Genomic DNA, 18846 nt, shown 5'->3' with positions numbered 1-18846 from the left:
AGGGGGGAAGGGAGGGAGCGAGTACCGCGTCGGCCGCCAGGTGGCGCCGCCAAGTAACGCGTCTCTGAACGGGCGGCAAGGACCCGCCTCGCGGAGCGGCACCGAGCTCGTCTCCCATTGCATCCTTCCCTGCGCCACAAGGGGGCGCTCGCGGGCCCCTCCGCAGCGGTGGCGGCAGCAGCAGCAGCGGCGGGGGAAGATGGCGGCGGCCGCCTCTGAGCAGGTCTGTCCCCGCCGAGACACAGGCACGGGGAGGTGGCGGGGCCGTCCCCGCCGGGGCGAGGGGGGAGCGACGCCCGCCCCGCCGCCCGCGGGCCCGCGGCGAGCCGCCCGAGCAGCCGCTCTAGCCGAAGGGCGCTGCTTGTGGAGGGGGCGCTCGGGTGGGGGCGCCATTTTCGCGTCGGTTGCCGAGGCTGGTATGATGCCAGCGGCGGGCGTGCAGGGCCGCGGCGGGCCGACCCGGTCCTCCTGGCTTCTCACTGCCTGCACCAATCGGGGAGGGGAGAAACGCTTGGACGGCGTTTCGGACCCGTGCCCGGCGCTGTCCGGGAAGGACGGCCTTTGCCTTGCGGGGGCAGCCGCCTCAGCGGGGTAGAGGCGGCCTGAGCCCGCTGTCGAGGCGGGACGTGTTACAGCCCGGAGTTGCGCCGTCTAGCCCGTAGATGCAGAATCTCTGACAAGAACAAAGACTTTCTGTTTTAGAAATAAAATGTTCTGGTATTTCTGCACGGGAATATGACTGTCTTGCGTAAATAGGCACTTGCCACTACTTAGTGACGCGGAAAGCAGCTGGTCAGTGCAGTTGGTATTTATAGGACTGCGCCGTCAGTCTCAGTCGTCTTGTTATGCTGGCACAAGTATGGTCGGTAGCTCAGCGGCAGTGTATAAATAAGACCGAAGCTCAGATTCGGGCTCAGCCTCAGCATCCGAGGTCTCACAGGGGAGCGAAAGCTAAATTCGTCAGAAGGGGCGTCACTGTCACCCGGGCGGAGGGGTGGGACGGGGGCTCTGTCAGCGCCGGGCAAGCCGGAAGGAAAGAACCGAGCTGTTGGAGGGCTCATCTTTCAGGAGCTCCTGCATCTCCACGGGACTCTTCATCACAGCGAGTCCGTGTATGTGCATGTGCGCAGGTGGAGGCAGTGGGTAGGAAGCCCCAGATTCCTGAGGGGTCCTCAGGTGCCGTAGGAAGCACTGCCTAGTTCTGCATGGATGCTCCAGCACTCGTTCCTGCAATTACCATTTCAGCCCTGTTCTCCCAGTCCTGGTGCTGTCTTCTGTTGTGCTGCCTTACCAGGTGAAAAAACTACATGGGAGTTTTATCTCACCGTCACATCCTTTCCAGAACACACTATCTTCAGTACAAGATACTGTCCTGTTGTACAAGATACCTGTTTCCTTGTCCCCAGAGCACAGATCTCTTCTCTCGGTTTCCCTGCCTAGCCAATTCTGAGTTTGTGCAGGGTTAGAGTGGCTTCCAGAACATCATCAAGGAAGCCCTCCATAAACCTGTTCAGGTCAAGCGCCTTTCTCAACACTATTTCCATGTTCTTTGGCAACAGAAGAAAACAAGACATTTTTATCTATTACATTGGTATAGACATATGCAAGTGCAGTAAGCTTAAGGCACAGCCTCAGGATTCATTTCAGATGAACAAACTTAATCCCATCAAAAAGGTCAAGCCCCTTTGAAGAATTGAACTCTTAAATAGCAGCCTGAACCATTCAAGGGAGGTGGAACAAAATTTTGGACCAAGTTACAAAAATACATCAAAGGTTTTTTTTCCCCATGAATATGTCAAGAGTTTCCTCTACAGGTTACTTTGTAACATTGACAGGATATCCCTTGCAATGTAGTAACTTCAAATGATGAAATTAAAGCTAGACTGGCCAAGTAACCCGTGCCAGGTTTGAAGCCCTAAAGTATTTTTCTTAATGCTGCATGCAAGCAACAGAAGTTGAATACAAACCCTGTGCTATCAAACTAACTTAAAAACTGTATCTGCCACCCTTCTTTTGGATAGACTCATTGAGAGTTTATCCCGCATTAGCATGGAAGGAACTAAAATCCTGTGTATTGGTAAATGATCTGCAGGATTATGTCCTGTATCATCCCCAAGAGGTGAAAACTTGATGAAGTTCTTTATAACTGTGGTTTGGTTTGGTTTGTTTTTTCACTGCAACAATGTAATTAATAATTCCTATCTGCCATGATAAAAATGAGATATAAAAACATACATTGTCTGAATATATCTGGATTTTAATTTTAGTCATAGCATTAGCAGAGATTGCAGTGGTTGTAAATGTGTATTCTGAGTACAGAGTGGCAGACTGAAATATAGCAATGAACATGCTATCTAATATATTCCACTAGCCAATTCAAGTTTATATTTTTTTGCATACATATATGTGTGTCATTTCAGTGGCTTTACACGCCTTATAACAGCTAATTCATGCTTTGTATTATAGCAAAGTTCTAATGGCCCGGTGAAGAAGTCTATGCGAGAGAAGGCTGTGGAACGCAGAAACGTTAATAAGGAGCACAACAGTAACTTTAAAGCAGGATACATTCCAATTGATGAAGACCGTCTCCATAAGACAGGGTTACGTGGCAGGAAAGGCAACTTGGCTATTTGTGTGATTGTTCTTCTTTTTATTTTGGCTGTCATCAATCTGATTGTGAGTATAATAATTAGGCTGTAAGCAACATTAAAACGTATTTAATTTTGATGGTTTATTAGAGAAATAAAACTTATTCCAGTATGGCTGAGAAGGTCTTAAAATGTACTGAAGAAGATTTCTCATTTTCTCCTATCTTTTTTGTTCTTTTGTCATCTGAGCAAGATTAGACAGAAGAATCTTCTAAGTTCGGTCATGATTATTTCAGTTATCATGGTCCCAGCAAGGAACCTACCATTTATGCAGCACAGAATTAGGAACCTTGAAAGTGTCTGTCCATTCCCAAAACTCAGTAACAGTAAATGGGCAAAGTGTTATTAGTGCAGTTCACATGTATTCAGGATAACCTGTTACGCCAGGAACATTTTACGTATAATAACAGAGCTGAACGTGAGCATTCAGAATTAATCAGCCACTGCACTTTAAACCGTCATTGTTATAATTACCACATTTTTATTGCTTGATTAATGAGAAGTAATGAGTTATTTTTCATAACTGGACATCAACCTGTGAAGGTGCTTTCTTGTAGTTCAAGGATAAGTATATCCTGAGCTGAGCTATTTTGTTCAGGAAATTTCTTTAGCTAATGATACCATGGTTACTCTTAAACAGGAAAAAGATTTAATTATGGATGTGATTTAATTTCAAATATATATATATTTATTTTTTAATATATATACAAATTATTTTAGTTACCATTTCAGATGAGTCTAAAAATCATGTAAAATGCTTTTCACAATTAAATGTGTTCTGATGTTTGTAGCAGGAATTAAACTGACTAAAGTAGATCCACACCTTAAGCTCATTTAAACACTAGCATTAATAATTATTTCAGATAAAACATCTAGTTAATACAATTCTTTTTGTCGGAAGATCCAAACAATCACAGTAATCTTTGAAAATGTGTGTTTCTTTCTCAGATTACGCTAGTTATCTGGGCAGTGATTCGAATTGGTCCCAATGGTTGTGACAGTATGGAGTTCCATGAGAGTGGCTTGTTGCGGTTTAAGCAAGTTTCTGACATGGGCGTTATACATCCATTATATAAAAGCACTGTAGGAGGCAGACGTAATGAAGATTTGGTGATCACTGGAAATAATCAGCCTGTAAGTTATATCATGAATTGAAAGTTTGTCAGCAATGCTATGAAATTACACTCACATTATTAATAAACATTATATTTGAAACATCATTAACTTAATGACTATGTTTCTGAAGATTGTATTTCAGCAAGGAACAACCAAGCTTAGTGTGGAAAAAGACAAAACTTCTATTACCAGTGATATTGGCATGGAATTTGTTGACCCACGGACACAAAATACCTTGTTCAGCACGGACTATGAAACTCATGAGTTTCATCTGCCAAATGGAGTTAAAATCTTGAATGTACAAAAGGCTTCTACAGAGAGGGTATGTCTCATTTAACTACTTCTTCCTTTTTGTAAAAGCTCGTTACAGGATTGCTGCAGCTGAAGAATAAGAAGAAAGTTTACTAGCACGATCTTTCAAGCATATTTAGAAATTCGACAAAATGTAGCTAAAAATGCAGCTCTGAAAACATAAATCACCCTAAAAATTAGAACAGAAATGAAAACTGACATCATTAAATGAGTGTAATATCCAGAATACCGTGCCAACTAGGCCTGTGTGTCTTTTTATTAAGCATTTGTCCATTTTTTTGTGCGTAGATAACTGTTTCAGAAATAAAATTTCTATGAAAAGCTTCTCTGTTTCTAGTAAGAACTTACAAAATAATTACCAGAACTTCATGTGTCATTTTCATTCTATTGGAGATAAATGTTAATACAACGAGAATTTCAGAAGTCTGAGTAAAACTGTAGAGAACAATCACAGCATTATAGGAGTTATATCAGTTCACGGCTTCTAGGTTAAACAAGTTCTTAGTTGGTTTCTACACTAAATATGCTTTATCAGAAAACTAAAAAACCTAAATATTGGTGTTGTCCATTTAAAATGTTGATCTTAAGGTCAAAGTGAAATTTCTTTCTTGCATATCATCACTTATAATAAAGGCTTTACAGAGTACAGCTTCTAGGCCTTTGGTATAACATTAGTAGAGTAGTATCAGTGGTTTTGTAGAGGGTTGAGTGTGCCTAGGAAGCACTGAGCAATCCTGTTAAGGACAAACAAAAAAGAAAATTTAGTTTGCTCTTCTTTGTGTTTCCTCTGCAGGCTAACAATTAAATAGTATGGTCCATGAAAAAAAAACAACTGTAACTTTAAATACATATGAGGAACAGATTAAATGAAAACAGAGGAGTAAATTTACATAGTCACTCCTAACAGAAAGCCCATATTTGCTACCAGTGTTAACTGTGTATCCCATAAAACTGTCATATGAATTGTTATTTTTATCACAAACAATATGCAAACATAAACTATTTCACATACCTTCCAAAATTAAGTAATGCTTGTTTTCAAATGTGAATGCAGAAATGGGCAGAAGCTTCATAGGCATAATGAGAGAAGGGCAAAAAGCACATTGAAGGTTTTTATTAAATTGTGTAACAATATTTTTAAGGTAAAGTTACTCAGGCAAACCCAAGTAGCACATTTACATTGATCTGTAATAGGCTTTTTTTTGTTTATGTTCTTAGATTACCAGCAATGCAACCAGTGATCTAAACATAAAGGTTGACGGCCGTGCTATTGTCCGTGGAAATGAAGGTGTTTTCATCACAGGCAAGACCATTGAGTTTCGAATGGGGGGTAACATGGAACTTAAAGCAGTAAGTATTTCAAATCTCCATTTTTTTTAACAGCTTAGCTTCAAATTCAGGCTGATAGTATCCTGATGATGCTTTATATGGATTCAAATGTTATATAAAGTAGTCATGCATAAAAGTTGAGTTGTGGTCAGTGTATTTAGTAAAGTTTTTAAAAAAGTGGATTGCTACTTTGCTGTTAATTAGTGGTTCAGGTAACAATGATTTACTACTATTAAGAAGCTAAAAACCCACAGTGCAGTGAAAGCTAAGCTATTGGCCTCTGCACTGAAATGAATACCAAAGGGAATTCATCTCTTCTGGAGGTTTTACTGGGGACAGCAATGTTTGACAGAGGGGCAGAGCATACAGTCAGGAGCGCTACCTCCTGTGCTGCTGCAGCAAGACTCACCAGCATTCATTTAAGATTTTTGATCATTGTTAAGATTGCAGAGCATATAGAATGATGGAAAGGTTAAAGGAGGATAAAAAATAGAGATACATGCACTTTATTTAGTGTGTGAATTAATTTCATGTATGAATTCAAACACCAATTCCCATTTCATGTACATATTTTTAGATTTACTGCATTTGCTAATAGGTCTGTCAAGTGAAAAGCCATACTTCTGCTGTCTCTCTCAATATCGATCTACCACTGAAATAGCAAAGTACATTGCTGGCTATAATTGAGAAATTCATGGGCATTATTCACAAACTTAATTAAAAAATGAACCCTTTTTATATATACTTTTTTTAGTCTGTTGATTTCTACAGCCATCCTAAAGCTGTCATTGATTCATTAAACCAAGTTGTCCTTTTCGAAAACAACCTGCCTTGTTTAAATTCTCCCTCTTAATAGGAAAACAGTATTATCCTGAATGGAACTGTGATGGTCAGCCCATCGCGACTGCCAAGTTCTTCTTACGGGGAGCAGTTTAATAATGGCAACTGGCTGCGTTTCAAGCTCTGTATGTGTGCAGATGGGACACTATTCAAGGTTCAGGTGACTGGTTATAACATGGGTTGTCAGACTTCTGTCAATCCATGTGGAGCCACGCACTAAAGCACAAACCACTACCGGGAGAGTTCTCTTTTGTGTTTACATATATTTGTATGAAGTAATTGCATGCCTTCAAGGATTTCTGTTTTTACAGCAGTTTATACTAACATTTATTACATAATATTTTTAAGCAAAGGCTGATAATGTTCAGCAGTATTATGTCATCATCCTGTTAGCTGTAATAGTGGCACTGCTTTAGTAAGCTTTAAGTCTACTGAAGTACTTTCCTGAATTGGGATCTGTAGAACATATTTGAAGAAGGTGATCTTAGCAACTCTCTCGACTGCCTTTAAAGGAGGATTTTGTCCTACATCCCAAGACCTCAGGGGCTGCTGAGAACACAACTGTGATCTGAAGTATTTCAATAAGAATGTCGATTTGCTGCTGGAAGTGGATTTGCCTGGGATGGCTGAAGCGGCAAATTTTTGTCTTCTCTTCATTTCTTACTAAAGGTTGATACAATGATTTCCCCCAAAATTATGTGGTTTACCAGATGTGTACTAAGAGAGGAATAATGGCAGGTTCACTTTAAAATATTGCATTATTTCTGCCCTATACTCTCACGTAGGTAAAGAAGAAATTATGCTAGCACAAATAATATTTGCAAATTAATATCAAGTGTGGAAATGTAACTTCAATTTTGAAATATCTTCGATTTTTGAAGTGTTGCTTGAACTCCCATTCTATCTGTGCAGTTTAGGGATTCTACAGTTGCTTAATTTATGTGAAGTATTTATAAAACGTGTTTATATTAGAAGTACATTTTTAAAGATGTACATGTAACTTGCTTACTACCCAAAAAAAGTATTTTCCTGGGTACTTTAATGTGAACAGTGTATGAATTCATTATTCAACAGGTAATAATCTGAAGCATGACTGTAAGCAGCAGTGTCTGAGATCAGATCTTTTTCCCCATAAATGCCAGTACTGATGCGTTGTTGAGAACCTCAGAATGAAATTCTGAAGTTAAACTGCAGGTCTGTAATTCTAAATGTGATGGTATCGAATCCTATGACAGCAGAGTAAATACACGTGTATCTGAATTTGTCAACAGTGAAACTATGGTAAACTGAGACCTAATTGAAACTATTACAGCCTTGTAACTGGTTTTGCAGAGATAAGGTGTTCCGACTCATTATGAGTTTCCCACTCCTCCCTCCGCATGTATTTTCTTCAGTTTAAAACAGTTTGTTTTGCAGGAGCATCAAGTAACCTTAATAACGGAGGCCACAAAGGTGATGCTGCAAGCAGTTTTTTGACAAGTTTTTCTAGATAAGCACACGCTTCTCTTCCTAGAAGTTGTGCAGATGTTACACATTAACTTCAGAATTGGTCCTTTGTTATGGGAAGATAAACTATGTACCCTTGTTTTATAGCTCTCACAGTACATAGAATTCCATAAAACACAAATCAGCTCCTGCTGCAACAAGGGCTTCATATCTAAGTTCCCGATTGCTGTATTTATTAGAAGCCCTCATGCAGGATGTGTATAGATGGAAGTGATTTCTAGAGGGGGATCCTTAGGTCAGGCATTACACCACACAGGAGATCAGAGGGGTCATTTATCCCTCATTGCAAAGCCAGATTTTGATGGTCAGTAGTTGTTGGGGTTTGGCAGGGTTGACAGCAGTGTGGCTGTTCAAACAAAAATGGAATAAACAGAATAAAATGTAGCAAAAGCCATTGAATTACTCATATTAAAGATTATGGGAAAGTATTAACATTTTGCATCCTGCCTTCATGGACTTCATAGTTTTACTACTGTTAATTTTTATTAACCACTTCAACACGCATTTTGCTGAAAACATGCACACATCTTTGCTGCTAAGTAGTGCACCAATTAGTATCTGTTACCATTAAGAGGAGGAAGTAAACTATAACATTTTTAGAATTTTCACTCATGCTAATGGAAGTTTATCACTTTATTTTTCTACAGATATATATATAAATAAACACACACACGTATAAAACATAAGCAGCAGCATCCTTGAATCTGAAATAGATCTCGAAAATGACAGATACTGCCTCTGTCAAGTCTGATACATACAAATAGGATATTAAAGCTCTTTGGTTAATACTGACACGCCTATATGCTAGCACTGGAGTCCTGTAATTCTCAAGAGTTCTTTTTAAAATACTGTATGCAACATAGCTGAAAGATTTGTCACAAAGGTACTCTTAAATCATGGTTTGGATAATTGGTCTTGAAGTGTGGATTTTCTGTCAAAATATAGCAAAACTGATCATCCAAATACCAAATGAAATAATTTACCAATTTGTTAGCCACTATTTATGTATTGTTAATATATTTTGTTGCCTTCACTACACAGTTTGAGAAATGCTGGTACCAGACATGCCCTGTGTTGTGCATTTATTTGTTGTTTACCTTCTAACTGCCTAAGGTACATTCTTCTACACGTATTTAAAACACTATGTAGCACATTATTTATTTCAATCCCACAGATGCACTTAAGATTCTGTGTGTTTAAAGTACATTCTCCATGCCTCTGTGTAATATACCGTACTGGGTACGTTGAGAGAACTTACATGTGAAGAGTTCTCAGCATATGTAAAGGTGGTGATTGTTTCAATAGGTGAAAGACAATTGAATTTCTAATCTTTGTTTTGAAACGAAATAATTTCAATAAATTCTAACATGCAGCTGTGGTTCAGAAGTGTTATTTGTAAGAATATAATTTTTCATTAAAAATACATTGTTGTGTTATTGTCAGGGAAACTAGTATTTTATTAACTGTAAGAATGAAAGTCATTCCACATCTATTCGTCATGGATTATATCTGGCGGACTTTGCTCGGTGGTAATTGTGTATAATACCTAAAGTAGAGTTCAAAAGTCCCCACTGTTGTTACTTCAGGAGTTCCTGGGACACTGTGTTTCTCGACCGAACAGCTGGAAAAGAAAGGTCTGGATTGTTTTTTGGGAGAGGTGGAGGGAGGGGGAAACGTTACCAGTTTATGAATGTTCCTTTTGAAACATACCTGAGAGTCCAAAACTATGTTTAAGGCAAAATGTTAGTAATGCTTTGGCTATTTGGTGTTGATTTTTTTTTAATGTCAAAGTATTTCCGCTTTCTATTTAACTCTTGTTGTACTGAACTTACCATAATTTTACATTTTACATATAGATACTATGGATAACCTTCACTTGAGTGTCATAGCTGTGGTCCTTTACTTTAATCTTCCTGGATCAGTGGGAACCGAGTCACAGCAGATTCTTCTTGATACACATCACCATTCAGACTGCCGGTGGGATGGGGAGTTCTCAGCGAATTGTTCTTTTACCGGAGTATCTACTATTCCAGAAGATGTGTCACAAACAGCAACAACAGCTGATTTTAGTTACAATAATATTAAAACTTTCATGCATACTGATGAAAGAAATGATGAATGGATGCTGAAACACCTGAATCTCAGTAACAACCTGATTTCTGAACTCTCCTTAACTGCTTTTAGAAACTTACCCATTTTAGAAACTCTCAACCTCAACGGTAATGCCATCCACACCCTCACACTGGACATACCTACGCCTGCACGTGAGTCTAAAAAGCAAGGAAAAAGCTGTCATCTCCTGCCTGCTCTGAAAGTATTGTCAGTTGAAAAAAATAATCTTCACGCAGTTCCAAGAGGTAAGCTCTCAAAATCTTTAAGGACCTCACTCCCAAGGGGTAAGTTGGTTTTGGATACGATTCGGTGCATCTGGCTGAATTCAGAATGCAACTAATCCTCTCATTTAGTTATGCTTTAGGGGAAGGAAAGTTCCAACTGCGTGCAAACACAGAGACTGAAGCAAATGGGTTGTTTCAGGTTAGGTTGGGCTTTTTTAATAAAGTCTTTGCAATCATAATGCCTCAGTGTTAAATATAACCAAATTTATCTTCTGAGAGCCCAAGCAGTATTTTTCCTTCTTGTATAGAAAGGGAAGTAAGGATCTTTGGAAAAACACCAGCCTCCACAATCCAGTCATGAACCTGAACATCAAGAAAATTATGGATAATGAGTTTCATATTACTCTTCAGAAGAAAGTCAATACTCTCTTAAATAAAACTTGCTCCAATTTCAGTATTTCACGAAGACAGGAAAATACATTTTGTTCAGTCGAAACAATTTTGCTCTATGCCTTCTGACACCCAACCAAAGTGACACCTTCTAGTAACCAGAGAGGGTTGTAAGTTTTCAATAGGCTTTCAGAAAGTGGTTGCTAGTCGCTGAACTGTGCTATGCGTCGTAGCCTTTGACAGCCTCTAGCCTCATAAGCAGATGGTTCGCGTTGTCCAAACAATGTTTAAATGAAGCAGAAGGTGCAGTACAAGCAACACTATCCTATGTATTGTTTGTTGAATTTAATTGTCTCTGATATCATCATCAGATTCATTAGCTCTAGACTTTGAAAATACTGGGGAGGGGCAAACCAAAAACCCACTTATCTCACAAAGTCAGACAAAGGGAATAATTTTGTGCCTACATAGGATCCTTGAAGTTCTATTTTTCTCCTTTTTTGATATTAAATAATTCTCTAGCATGCAGGAAACCATTTCACTTAATTATTTTGTAGTATCTGTACGGTTCCCATATAGACGGTATAGAAAAGCTTACATTCTAAAATGCATTGATGCTGATTTTATTTGTTTTGATAGATAAATATGACTACACATTGTAAGATGCCTCAGTGGATCGGACAGATCAACCCTTTTCTGTAGGAGACACAATTTTTAGATGTTAGAAGTCATCATACCACCATACCTCAAGTTATAGTTAAATCCCACATTCATTTAAATACATGTTCAGAACTTCATTTTCCCTCCTCCAAAACACTTCCCTAACATTCTAGTTTTTAAGTGCTGATGAGAAAATGCAAACTGAATTTCTAAAGCAGAGGGGTTTGGCCACAGAGAAACCCTTCTCACAACCACCACCACCCCAGGTGTCAGGCTGCTGCCCGCTGCTGCCATACCAGCCTGCATTTGTGGCAGAAGTTTAGTGTCAGGGAAGCATCCACACTACAAGGAAGAACTGACGAACTGCCAGAACCTCCAAATACCGCTCCTCTCAGCTACCTCTGGTTTTACAGCAGGAAGGAATCATTCTCTCTGCTTTTCACAATAAACCCAAAGAAAACAGAACAGCAAACTGGAGTAAGAGATTTCCAGTAAACCAGATGACAGCAGGGGCAAATTTTTTAAGGAGAACTGGTATCTTCTCAACAATGCTTTTTGATCAAAAATTACTGTAGAGCGACATTCAGGTGTTACAAACTGTGGTGATGCTGAGGGCTCCCACTGGAACTTGCAGGCTGGAGCTTTGGGGCTGCCTGCACAGCACCGATGAAAATGCAGTATCTCCAGCATTCCAAAGGGCTACTTATGCAAGACAGATGCTGTCATAACTAGGGTACGCTGAAGAATATACTGTCATGTTTGATAATTCACAGGCAGACAGGCATAAGCAACAATGTGGGTTTGTTTTCAGTCAAGTTTACATCCTATGCATACAGTTCAAATAATTCCACATACGAAAAACTCCAGCGAACTTGCAGATGGCAATGAATAGGAGATACTGTATCACCTCTTGCATTTCCATCTTTTATTTACAGTTAACATATCTGGATTTTATAAACTCAGTCTATTCCACCTTTTTCCTACTCTTCCTTTCCTACCTCCAGTTCTCCAGAGAAGCGTGCTCAAAGTAGAGAGATCACAGTCAGAATAATTTTAATAGCACAAAGGAACATTACTGCTTTTATGGAGATGTGAATTTTTAAAACATGCATCAATTGTGAATGTATTAATGTGTCTGCTGTTGATGCTATACAACCTTTAGAATGGGACAACCACTTGAATAAGAAAGGCATGGTAACTCAAAGCCTGCAGCCACTCATTGCAATAGACGTGAACGGAAGGAATTTTGTGGCAACGGATTTTAAAAAGCCACTTGATGTAATTGGGAAAGCAAGGACGTGAAATATAAAATAGTTTTGTTCTTCCTAGGACTGGGTCTGCTGCAGTCTTTGCAAACTGTCCATTTGTCATCCAATGGCATACGACAGATCGATCTGGATGATTTTCAAAACTGTTCACAGCTGAAGGACATCGACTTGCAAAACAACAAGATAACTAAAATTCATCCAGATGCCTTCAGGGACCTCAACAAATTACAGGTTGTAAAGCAATATGACGACTGTTTCAATGGTTTGTGTTAATCACCATTAAAGATACTATCAACTATTCAGCATGATTCTATTGGTCTTTGATTACTATATTAGTATGCAAATATTAAAAAAAAAAGCAAATGGTGAAAATAATGATTATTTTTATATATTTGCTTTTCATATATAGGAAACCACACACACTTGTAAATACACAAAATAAAACCATCAATTCATCTATGCCACAAACCAATAACTGGCTTAAACACAGAGGTCCTTTCTACCCCCACCCCTTCCATGGCAAGAGCCCTGTGGCTTCTCATTCACACAGAGGTGGTTTACAACGGGAGAATTCTGAATATACCACAATTTAAGCTTTTCATTTAAATTAAAAAGCACAGAACAATATTCTTGAAATCCTAACCAGATGTATTGTTCCCCTAACTACAAAAACTCTTGTAAATTAAAATAAATGTTATTGTTGATATTGCCATTAGGATTCCATTGTAAGATTTATCAAATTAATTCTGAATTATTTCCCAATAGGTTGTGGATCTCCGTGAAAATGTTCTGACAACCCCTCTACCGCAGGTATTAATCAGTTTGAACTTCTTTCAACTTGAAGTGGATTTGTCAAGTAACGCCTGGATATTTAACTGCAGACTAAATGTTTTCAAACATTTATTTCATTTTTTTTTTGACTCCACGAGGAAAAAGTGGAGTATTTCATACAATAAGTCTGCCAACAACTCACAGAAACCTCTGCTGTACCTTTCGAGTTTCCATTTAAACTGCCGCGATGTTTTGCTCAAGAGGGCTGTGATCCCAGCTGGGAAGACATCGGTGCTAAACTGTGATTTGGACAACACAAGGGGTATGTACAACCAGGACTTTATCCATATGCTGCTAAAATTCAAGTGCATGCAGAATGATCAAAGAAATCTGGTTTAAAAAGTGACTTTCTAAAGATACTGTTTAACATGAACTGAACAATTTAACATGCAAATTATTTCATTAGACCATAGTATACCAGTTAGAATATTTGAAAGTCACATTTCCCAAAAAAAGTCTTCATCTCCTTCCTTACATTAAACTAATAAGTGATGCCAAATTATACACAAATTTCAGTAAGCAGTACGTTGCGACTTTATCAGTTAATTTTGGAATGCAAACAAAGGACGGAATAGTGGGGTGGCATTTCCGGGGCATATAAACTGAAAAGGATACAATAGTGTTTCTAGTATTCAGTTATAGCAAAATGAAATGAAAGTTTATTTGCAAGGGAAAGGATTTATATTTCTTCTAAAAAAGTACAGCTACTGTAGCACACAGTTCACTTCGGAAATGAATTCAGCATTTACAGTTAATACAGAGCACTTGAAGTGTAAGCGACAAAAATCTACAGAGCTAAGACTTCCCATGCAGTAGGAAAACTAAGACAAACTTAGAGTAGAAGGTGTATTTGTCATGTGCCGCAAGGCCAAATGGTTTAACTCCAATGGTCTCATTGCACTTGGAGGTTGGTAAGGCTTTCCCCTTGGAACGCTTTATCCCCAGATGAAGATACATGGGGTCCATCAGAAATGCCACCTGCTTTGTCTGTTAAGAAGGAAAGTCACAGAAACTGATCATGGAATTAAAATCAAACACACTGGATTGCACCAAAACCCAACTGGGAACACAAGCAGATCCAAAAGCAAAGGTGTACGTGCAACCTTGAAACATATTCCAAAAGCCAACAACCAGCCATGGCCTACACTAGCTAAAGTTGGAACAATTGCTTGGCCAATACAAACATCCTTAGTTTTCAAACCTTTTTGCTGCAGTCAAAGCAGTAACTACAGGAAAATCACGGTGGTTGAAACACTGACAGTGATCTAGTGTTCAGTCTCCTAGCTGCACACAGTGACCACGGTCACGCTGGAGAACGGCTGCCTAGAAATAGGGATCTTCCAGGAGGGAGATCAGCAAGTGTTTCTAGTACAACCCAGAACATACTTGTGTAATTTCAGTGACCTCCTCCCTCACCCACACCATTTTTGTTGTAAAGTCTGCTATTAAGACCCCATACATACCGTGTTTTAAATGTGTGTGTGGGAATATATGATAGTTTAACAGATACTTGCTACCATGTAAAAAAATTACTATGGATGGATAAAAAGAAAATTGATTTTATAATAAATAGCTAAAATTATCACAGACAGGTCACAGTATGTCCTTATAGAAATAACCTGACCCTGCAAACCAAGTATCCTATACCTTTAAGAAAGATTTAGTTTGTATTTTCTTTTATTTCAGGTAACGGAGTCTCTTGGTGGACACCTAAAGGCAGAATTTCAAAAGATAATCATCTTCCTCATATGGCACTGGATAAAATGAATAATTTAGTGATATACAATGCTGAGAAAACTGCTGACGGGTTATATCTGTGTATTTTTAATACAACAAAGATGAAATATCTCATCTACAACATACAGGTGAAAGAAAAAGTTTCAACATTTTTGGTTAGAAAAGCCCGGGACACTAACACTGGTTTTCGACGAGGAAGAACAGAGCAAGACCTTGCGCTGGCTGTCTGCCTCTCTGTGCTCATTACATTTGTTTGTGCTTTTTGTCTGGGTGCTTTTGCTAGACCCTACCTTGTGAGCCTGTGGAGACTCATGCGCAGGAACAAAAATTCAGGTTCAGAACATACTTATTCTAATCAAGCTTTTTCAGATGAAACCTTGAGCAGAGGGTGCTCTGCAAGCAAACCAACGCAGCATAATTTGTTCATTAGTGATGAGAATTCTTCAAGAAACACATGCATTTTTCCTACAGAAACTTCTACTTTGTATGAAAGTGTCATTGATAGCAGTGTACATGCACCAAATACAGAAGAAGAGTACCAGAAAGAAAGCAATAATGAGATCTATGTGAAGAAAAAAACAGTGTTTTCAGACATCAAAACTAGTATCAACAATTATGAAAATACAAATGTCGATGATAATGGACTATATTCTGTAAGGACAGATTACAAGAACAGCAATGAAGTAACACCAAGAAAATTAATGAGTAATGACATTTCATTGTGGGAAGATTCAAAATATGCAAATAATGAAGACTCAGAGAAGAACAGGTTCCCTCCTGTATCCAGGAGATTGAATGCTGACTCTTACTCAAATCACACTGACTCTTCAGATTTGGATTCATCCTTCACGGGAAAAACTGGCTTTCCATTTTCCACAACACAAACACATACAGTTGCACAAGATTCTAGGAACAGCCAGGTAAGCAACAACTCTGGTCTGCTGCAGTCTGAAATCACAAAGGCTCCACCAGAGTCTCCTGAAAGAGAAGGTATCGTTTCACATAACGAACCCATGAGCATTACAAAATTTATGCCCAAAAGGCAAAGCTGTGATGAACAATTTGGTCTAAATGGCAACATAAATATAACTGGTGATGTAGGAGATTTTATTTCACCCGGTGGCTGCAAGAGAGGTACAAATATTGAGAATTTAAGTGTCTACCAAACAACAGAAAACTCTCCTCTTAGGGAGTACGACTGTAAAACAGAATGTACAAATGAAAAATACACTTCAGCAGATACATTTGGCGATAGTTCTTCAGATGAAGGGACTCCATTCACAATGAGTGACTGTAGTTCTCTAGCAGACTTTGAACTGGAACAACCCGGTGTTAGTGACAACCCGCCAGTCTGTCAGTCATCAGTAGAGGAAGCCAATATGAACAGTAGAACCGACAAGTTCTCAACGCTGCCAGAGTCTCCAAACGTTGCTGCTGAACTTCAGCATATTGGGAAACATAAAGACGGGAACAATGGGTATTTTGAAACCACTATTAATTACGGATCAGATACCATCACGCCTGAAAGAGCATCACCTTATGCTGATAAATGTAGTGACCATATAAGCACGTCAGATTCAGACACAATTAGTTCTTCAGGTCAGGAAGTTCCTGATACGTTTGATTATTTTACTAACGAAGAGTCAACAGTACAATACTCTGATTCTCTCCACAATCGAAATACAGATTTTGGTAATACGTTACTTTCATTAAAACATTCTCCCACATACAACACGGATACAGAGAGTGCTCCTGAAGAGGCTGAATTGCAGCTGTATCAGCTTGCCATTGAACCTCAGCATCCCCTCAGATTCAGTCCCACTGAACAAAAAGAAAATGCACCAGAGGGAAGTACAGATGAGCACAACGATGGGAACTCCTCCGAAAAGAATCATGGCGAAGGGGACGTTACATTAAGAAGAAACACGAGTCCATCTGAGGATGATGATTTTATTTTTGCTCCCATTGATACTGGTTTGAGTGAAATTGTTAAAAAAACATCACTACTGCATTCCAGTCACAAGTTATCTCTTCAGCCTCTGCCTGAACACACAACTGAAAAACATTTTACATTTATTACAGAGAAAGACGACTTGCTACCACAGGGGAAGCAGGTGAACACAACTAAGGCTTGTGCAGATCAATTGCAAAGAGGTTTTAATGAGAAAGACTGTGATGGATACACAGAATTACAGGACACCAGCGACTGGAGTCTGCCCAAAGAAATGCAGTCTTGCAGTGCTATGGCAGATTTGCTGCATCTTCACTCATCTGGGAAAACACGATCAGTCTTCAACACAGGAGATCATTTCCAACTGGATCAGAGCGACGAGGATGGACATTCCTTCTCAGTCCCACAAGGCTGCTTCAATGAAAGCACACGACACAATTCACATTCATTCCCACAAAAGACTACAGGAAATACAATCTCCGAAAGCATTGATTCCAGCGAGACGGAGGATGACACAACATTGACAGGACTGGAGAAAAATTTTACAACAGCTGGCAACCTCCAAAATTCAAGTGAAAAGCTCAGTCAAAAAAGTCAGAACAATTTAGGACAGGGACAGTTTTTTGTTAAGAAGAAAAGAGCATTTGATGGATTTGCTAATGTTTTGCAAAGCAGGAGAACAAACTTCAATAGTTGAGACACAAAAGTGTGATACTAAGCTCCCACAATGTTTATGTCATATAGTAGGTGCAAAAATGATTGTGTAGTAAAAGGAAGTGTGTAGCTTTTAATAACTATTAAATACCATGGGTTGGGTTTTTTTGGTGGTGTTTTTTCCCCTCAGCACAACTATCTGCCTTTAACTTCAGAAATCCAAGTTACGGAACTAGACTTAACAAGGAAACATACAAAGCCTGGATCCATCTAATTTAAAACCACCGTAATTCCAAAGGGTAAGTCAGGCCAGAAGCCATGGACTTGTGTTTAGTTTAGAAGGGTACTTGTAAACAAAAATAGATTTTATGAAAAACAACTGTAGGATACTGAAATGATAAATGAACAAAGCTTTTGCTGAGTTATAATAATAATGTATATTTACTTTCTCATTATTGTTGGTACTAAGATATTAGTTTCCCTTAGAATTTGCCTTTGATATGCACTATTTTGTTTCTCTTTGTCTAAAATAAATGTAATACTGAAATTATCATTACACTATTACTATTATTTTGTTTTCCTGTGGGACTCACCCTATACAGTGAAATAGTACATATTACTGTCTTCTGCTTTTCGAACCAAATTTGTGGATTAAAGGTCTCTGAATTCCCACAGTTTTGCAAAGATAAGTAAAATCCAAGCAGTATTCAATTACAGTACAAAAAATTACTTTTTAACTTGGCAAGACAGAGAGAGTAGCGAAAGCCTTCTGTTTCAAAGAAACAGAACAGAATTAAAACAGAAAAAGTCAGTTATGGAGATCTGCCTACTGATGGGAGATCACCTGTAGTTTGCAGATGTGATGACATAGGTACAGTGACTTAAAAAAGATACGCTATTACAAAACTGTAATTCCCTATAAAAAGGATCCTATACCCACTTCAGAACTTTACTGAGAAGGCCAAATCAAAAGCAGCTCAAAACTGCTGTATTAGAAGATAGCAAGTAACTTTTTCTAAGCGAAAAGATAACAAATATAAGATAAATTTTTCTGTGAATATTTTGTAATGCTGAAAAAAGCCTAAGGCCCTTTTAACATACAGAGTCATTGCTGTAGTCCTTGAAGGGGAATGACATCACAAAGAGGAGCAGGCCCAGAGCCCCAGAAGGGAATGCAGAAGGCTGGCCAGCAACTCTGGGAAAACTCTGTTATGAAGACACAATTAATTCGCTAAAAACTCGGAACAGAAGGAACACCTTTCAGTTCC

At 38.9% G+C, this 18846-nt stretch overlaps 3 protein-coding genes across 3 annotated transcripts in view; 2 read left to right on the top strand and 1 right to left on the bottom strand.

Annotated features, from left to right (window-relative positions):
* Positions 1 to 85: 85 nt before the first annotated feature.
* Positions 86 to 9123, top strand: SGCB (sarcoglycan beta). Its single transcript, XM_054823107.1, has 6 exons — positions 86 to 223; positions 2467 to 2676; positions 3597 to 3782; positions 3895 to 4086; positions 5295 to 5426; positions 6262 to 9123. Exons 1-6 carry the CDS (start codon positions 200 to 202, stop codon positions 6463 to 6465), a joined length of 948 nt encoding a protein of 315 aa, XP_054679082.1. The 5' UTR covers positions 86 to 199; the 3' UTR covers positions 6466 to 9123.
* Positions 9124 to 9260: 137 nt separating this feature from the next.
* On the top strand, positions 9261 to 18604 carry LRRC66 (leucine rich repeat containing 66). Its single transcript, XM_054823089.1, has 5 exons — positions 9261 to 9385; positions 9608 to 10108; positions 12467 to 12636; positions 13171 to 13498; positions 14923 to 18604. Exons 2-5 carry the CDS (start codon positions 9613 to 9615, stop codon positions 17619 to 17621), a joined length of 3693 nt encoding a protein of 1230 aa, XP_054679064.1. The 5' UTR covers positions 9261 to 9385; positions 9608 to 9612; the 3' UTR covers positions 17622 to 18604.
* Positions 17127 to 18846, bottom strand: part of DCUN1D4 (defective in cullin neddylation 1 domain containing 4) — a 48467-nt gene continuing 46747 nt past the window's right edge. The window contains exon 13 of the transcript XR_008576769.1: positions 17127 to 17338. The gene's annotated coding sequence lies outside the window, so the exon portion shown is untranslated. The remainder of the gene's footprint in view (positions 17339 to 18846) is intronic.

This window comes from Grus americana, chromosome 4, assembly GCF_028858705.1.
Source record: "Grus americana isolate bGruAme1 chromosome 4, bGruAme1.mat, whole genome shotgun sequence".
NCBI lineage: Eukaryota > Metazoa > Chordata > Aves > Gruiformes > Gruidae > Grus > Grus americana.
Note: the sequence above shows the minus strand (reverse complement) of the source record. Positions and strands in the feature narration are given on the sequence as shown.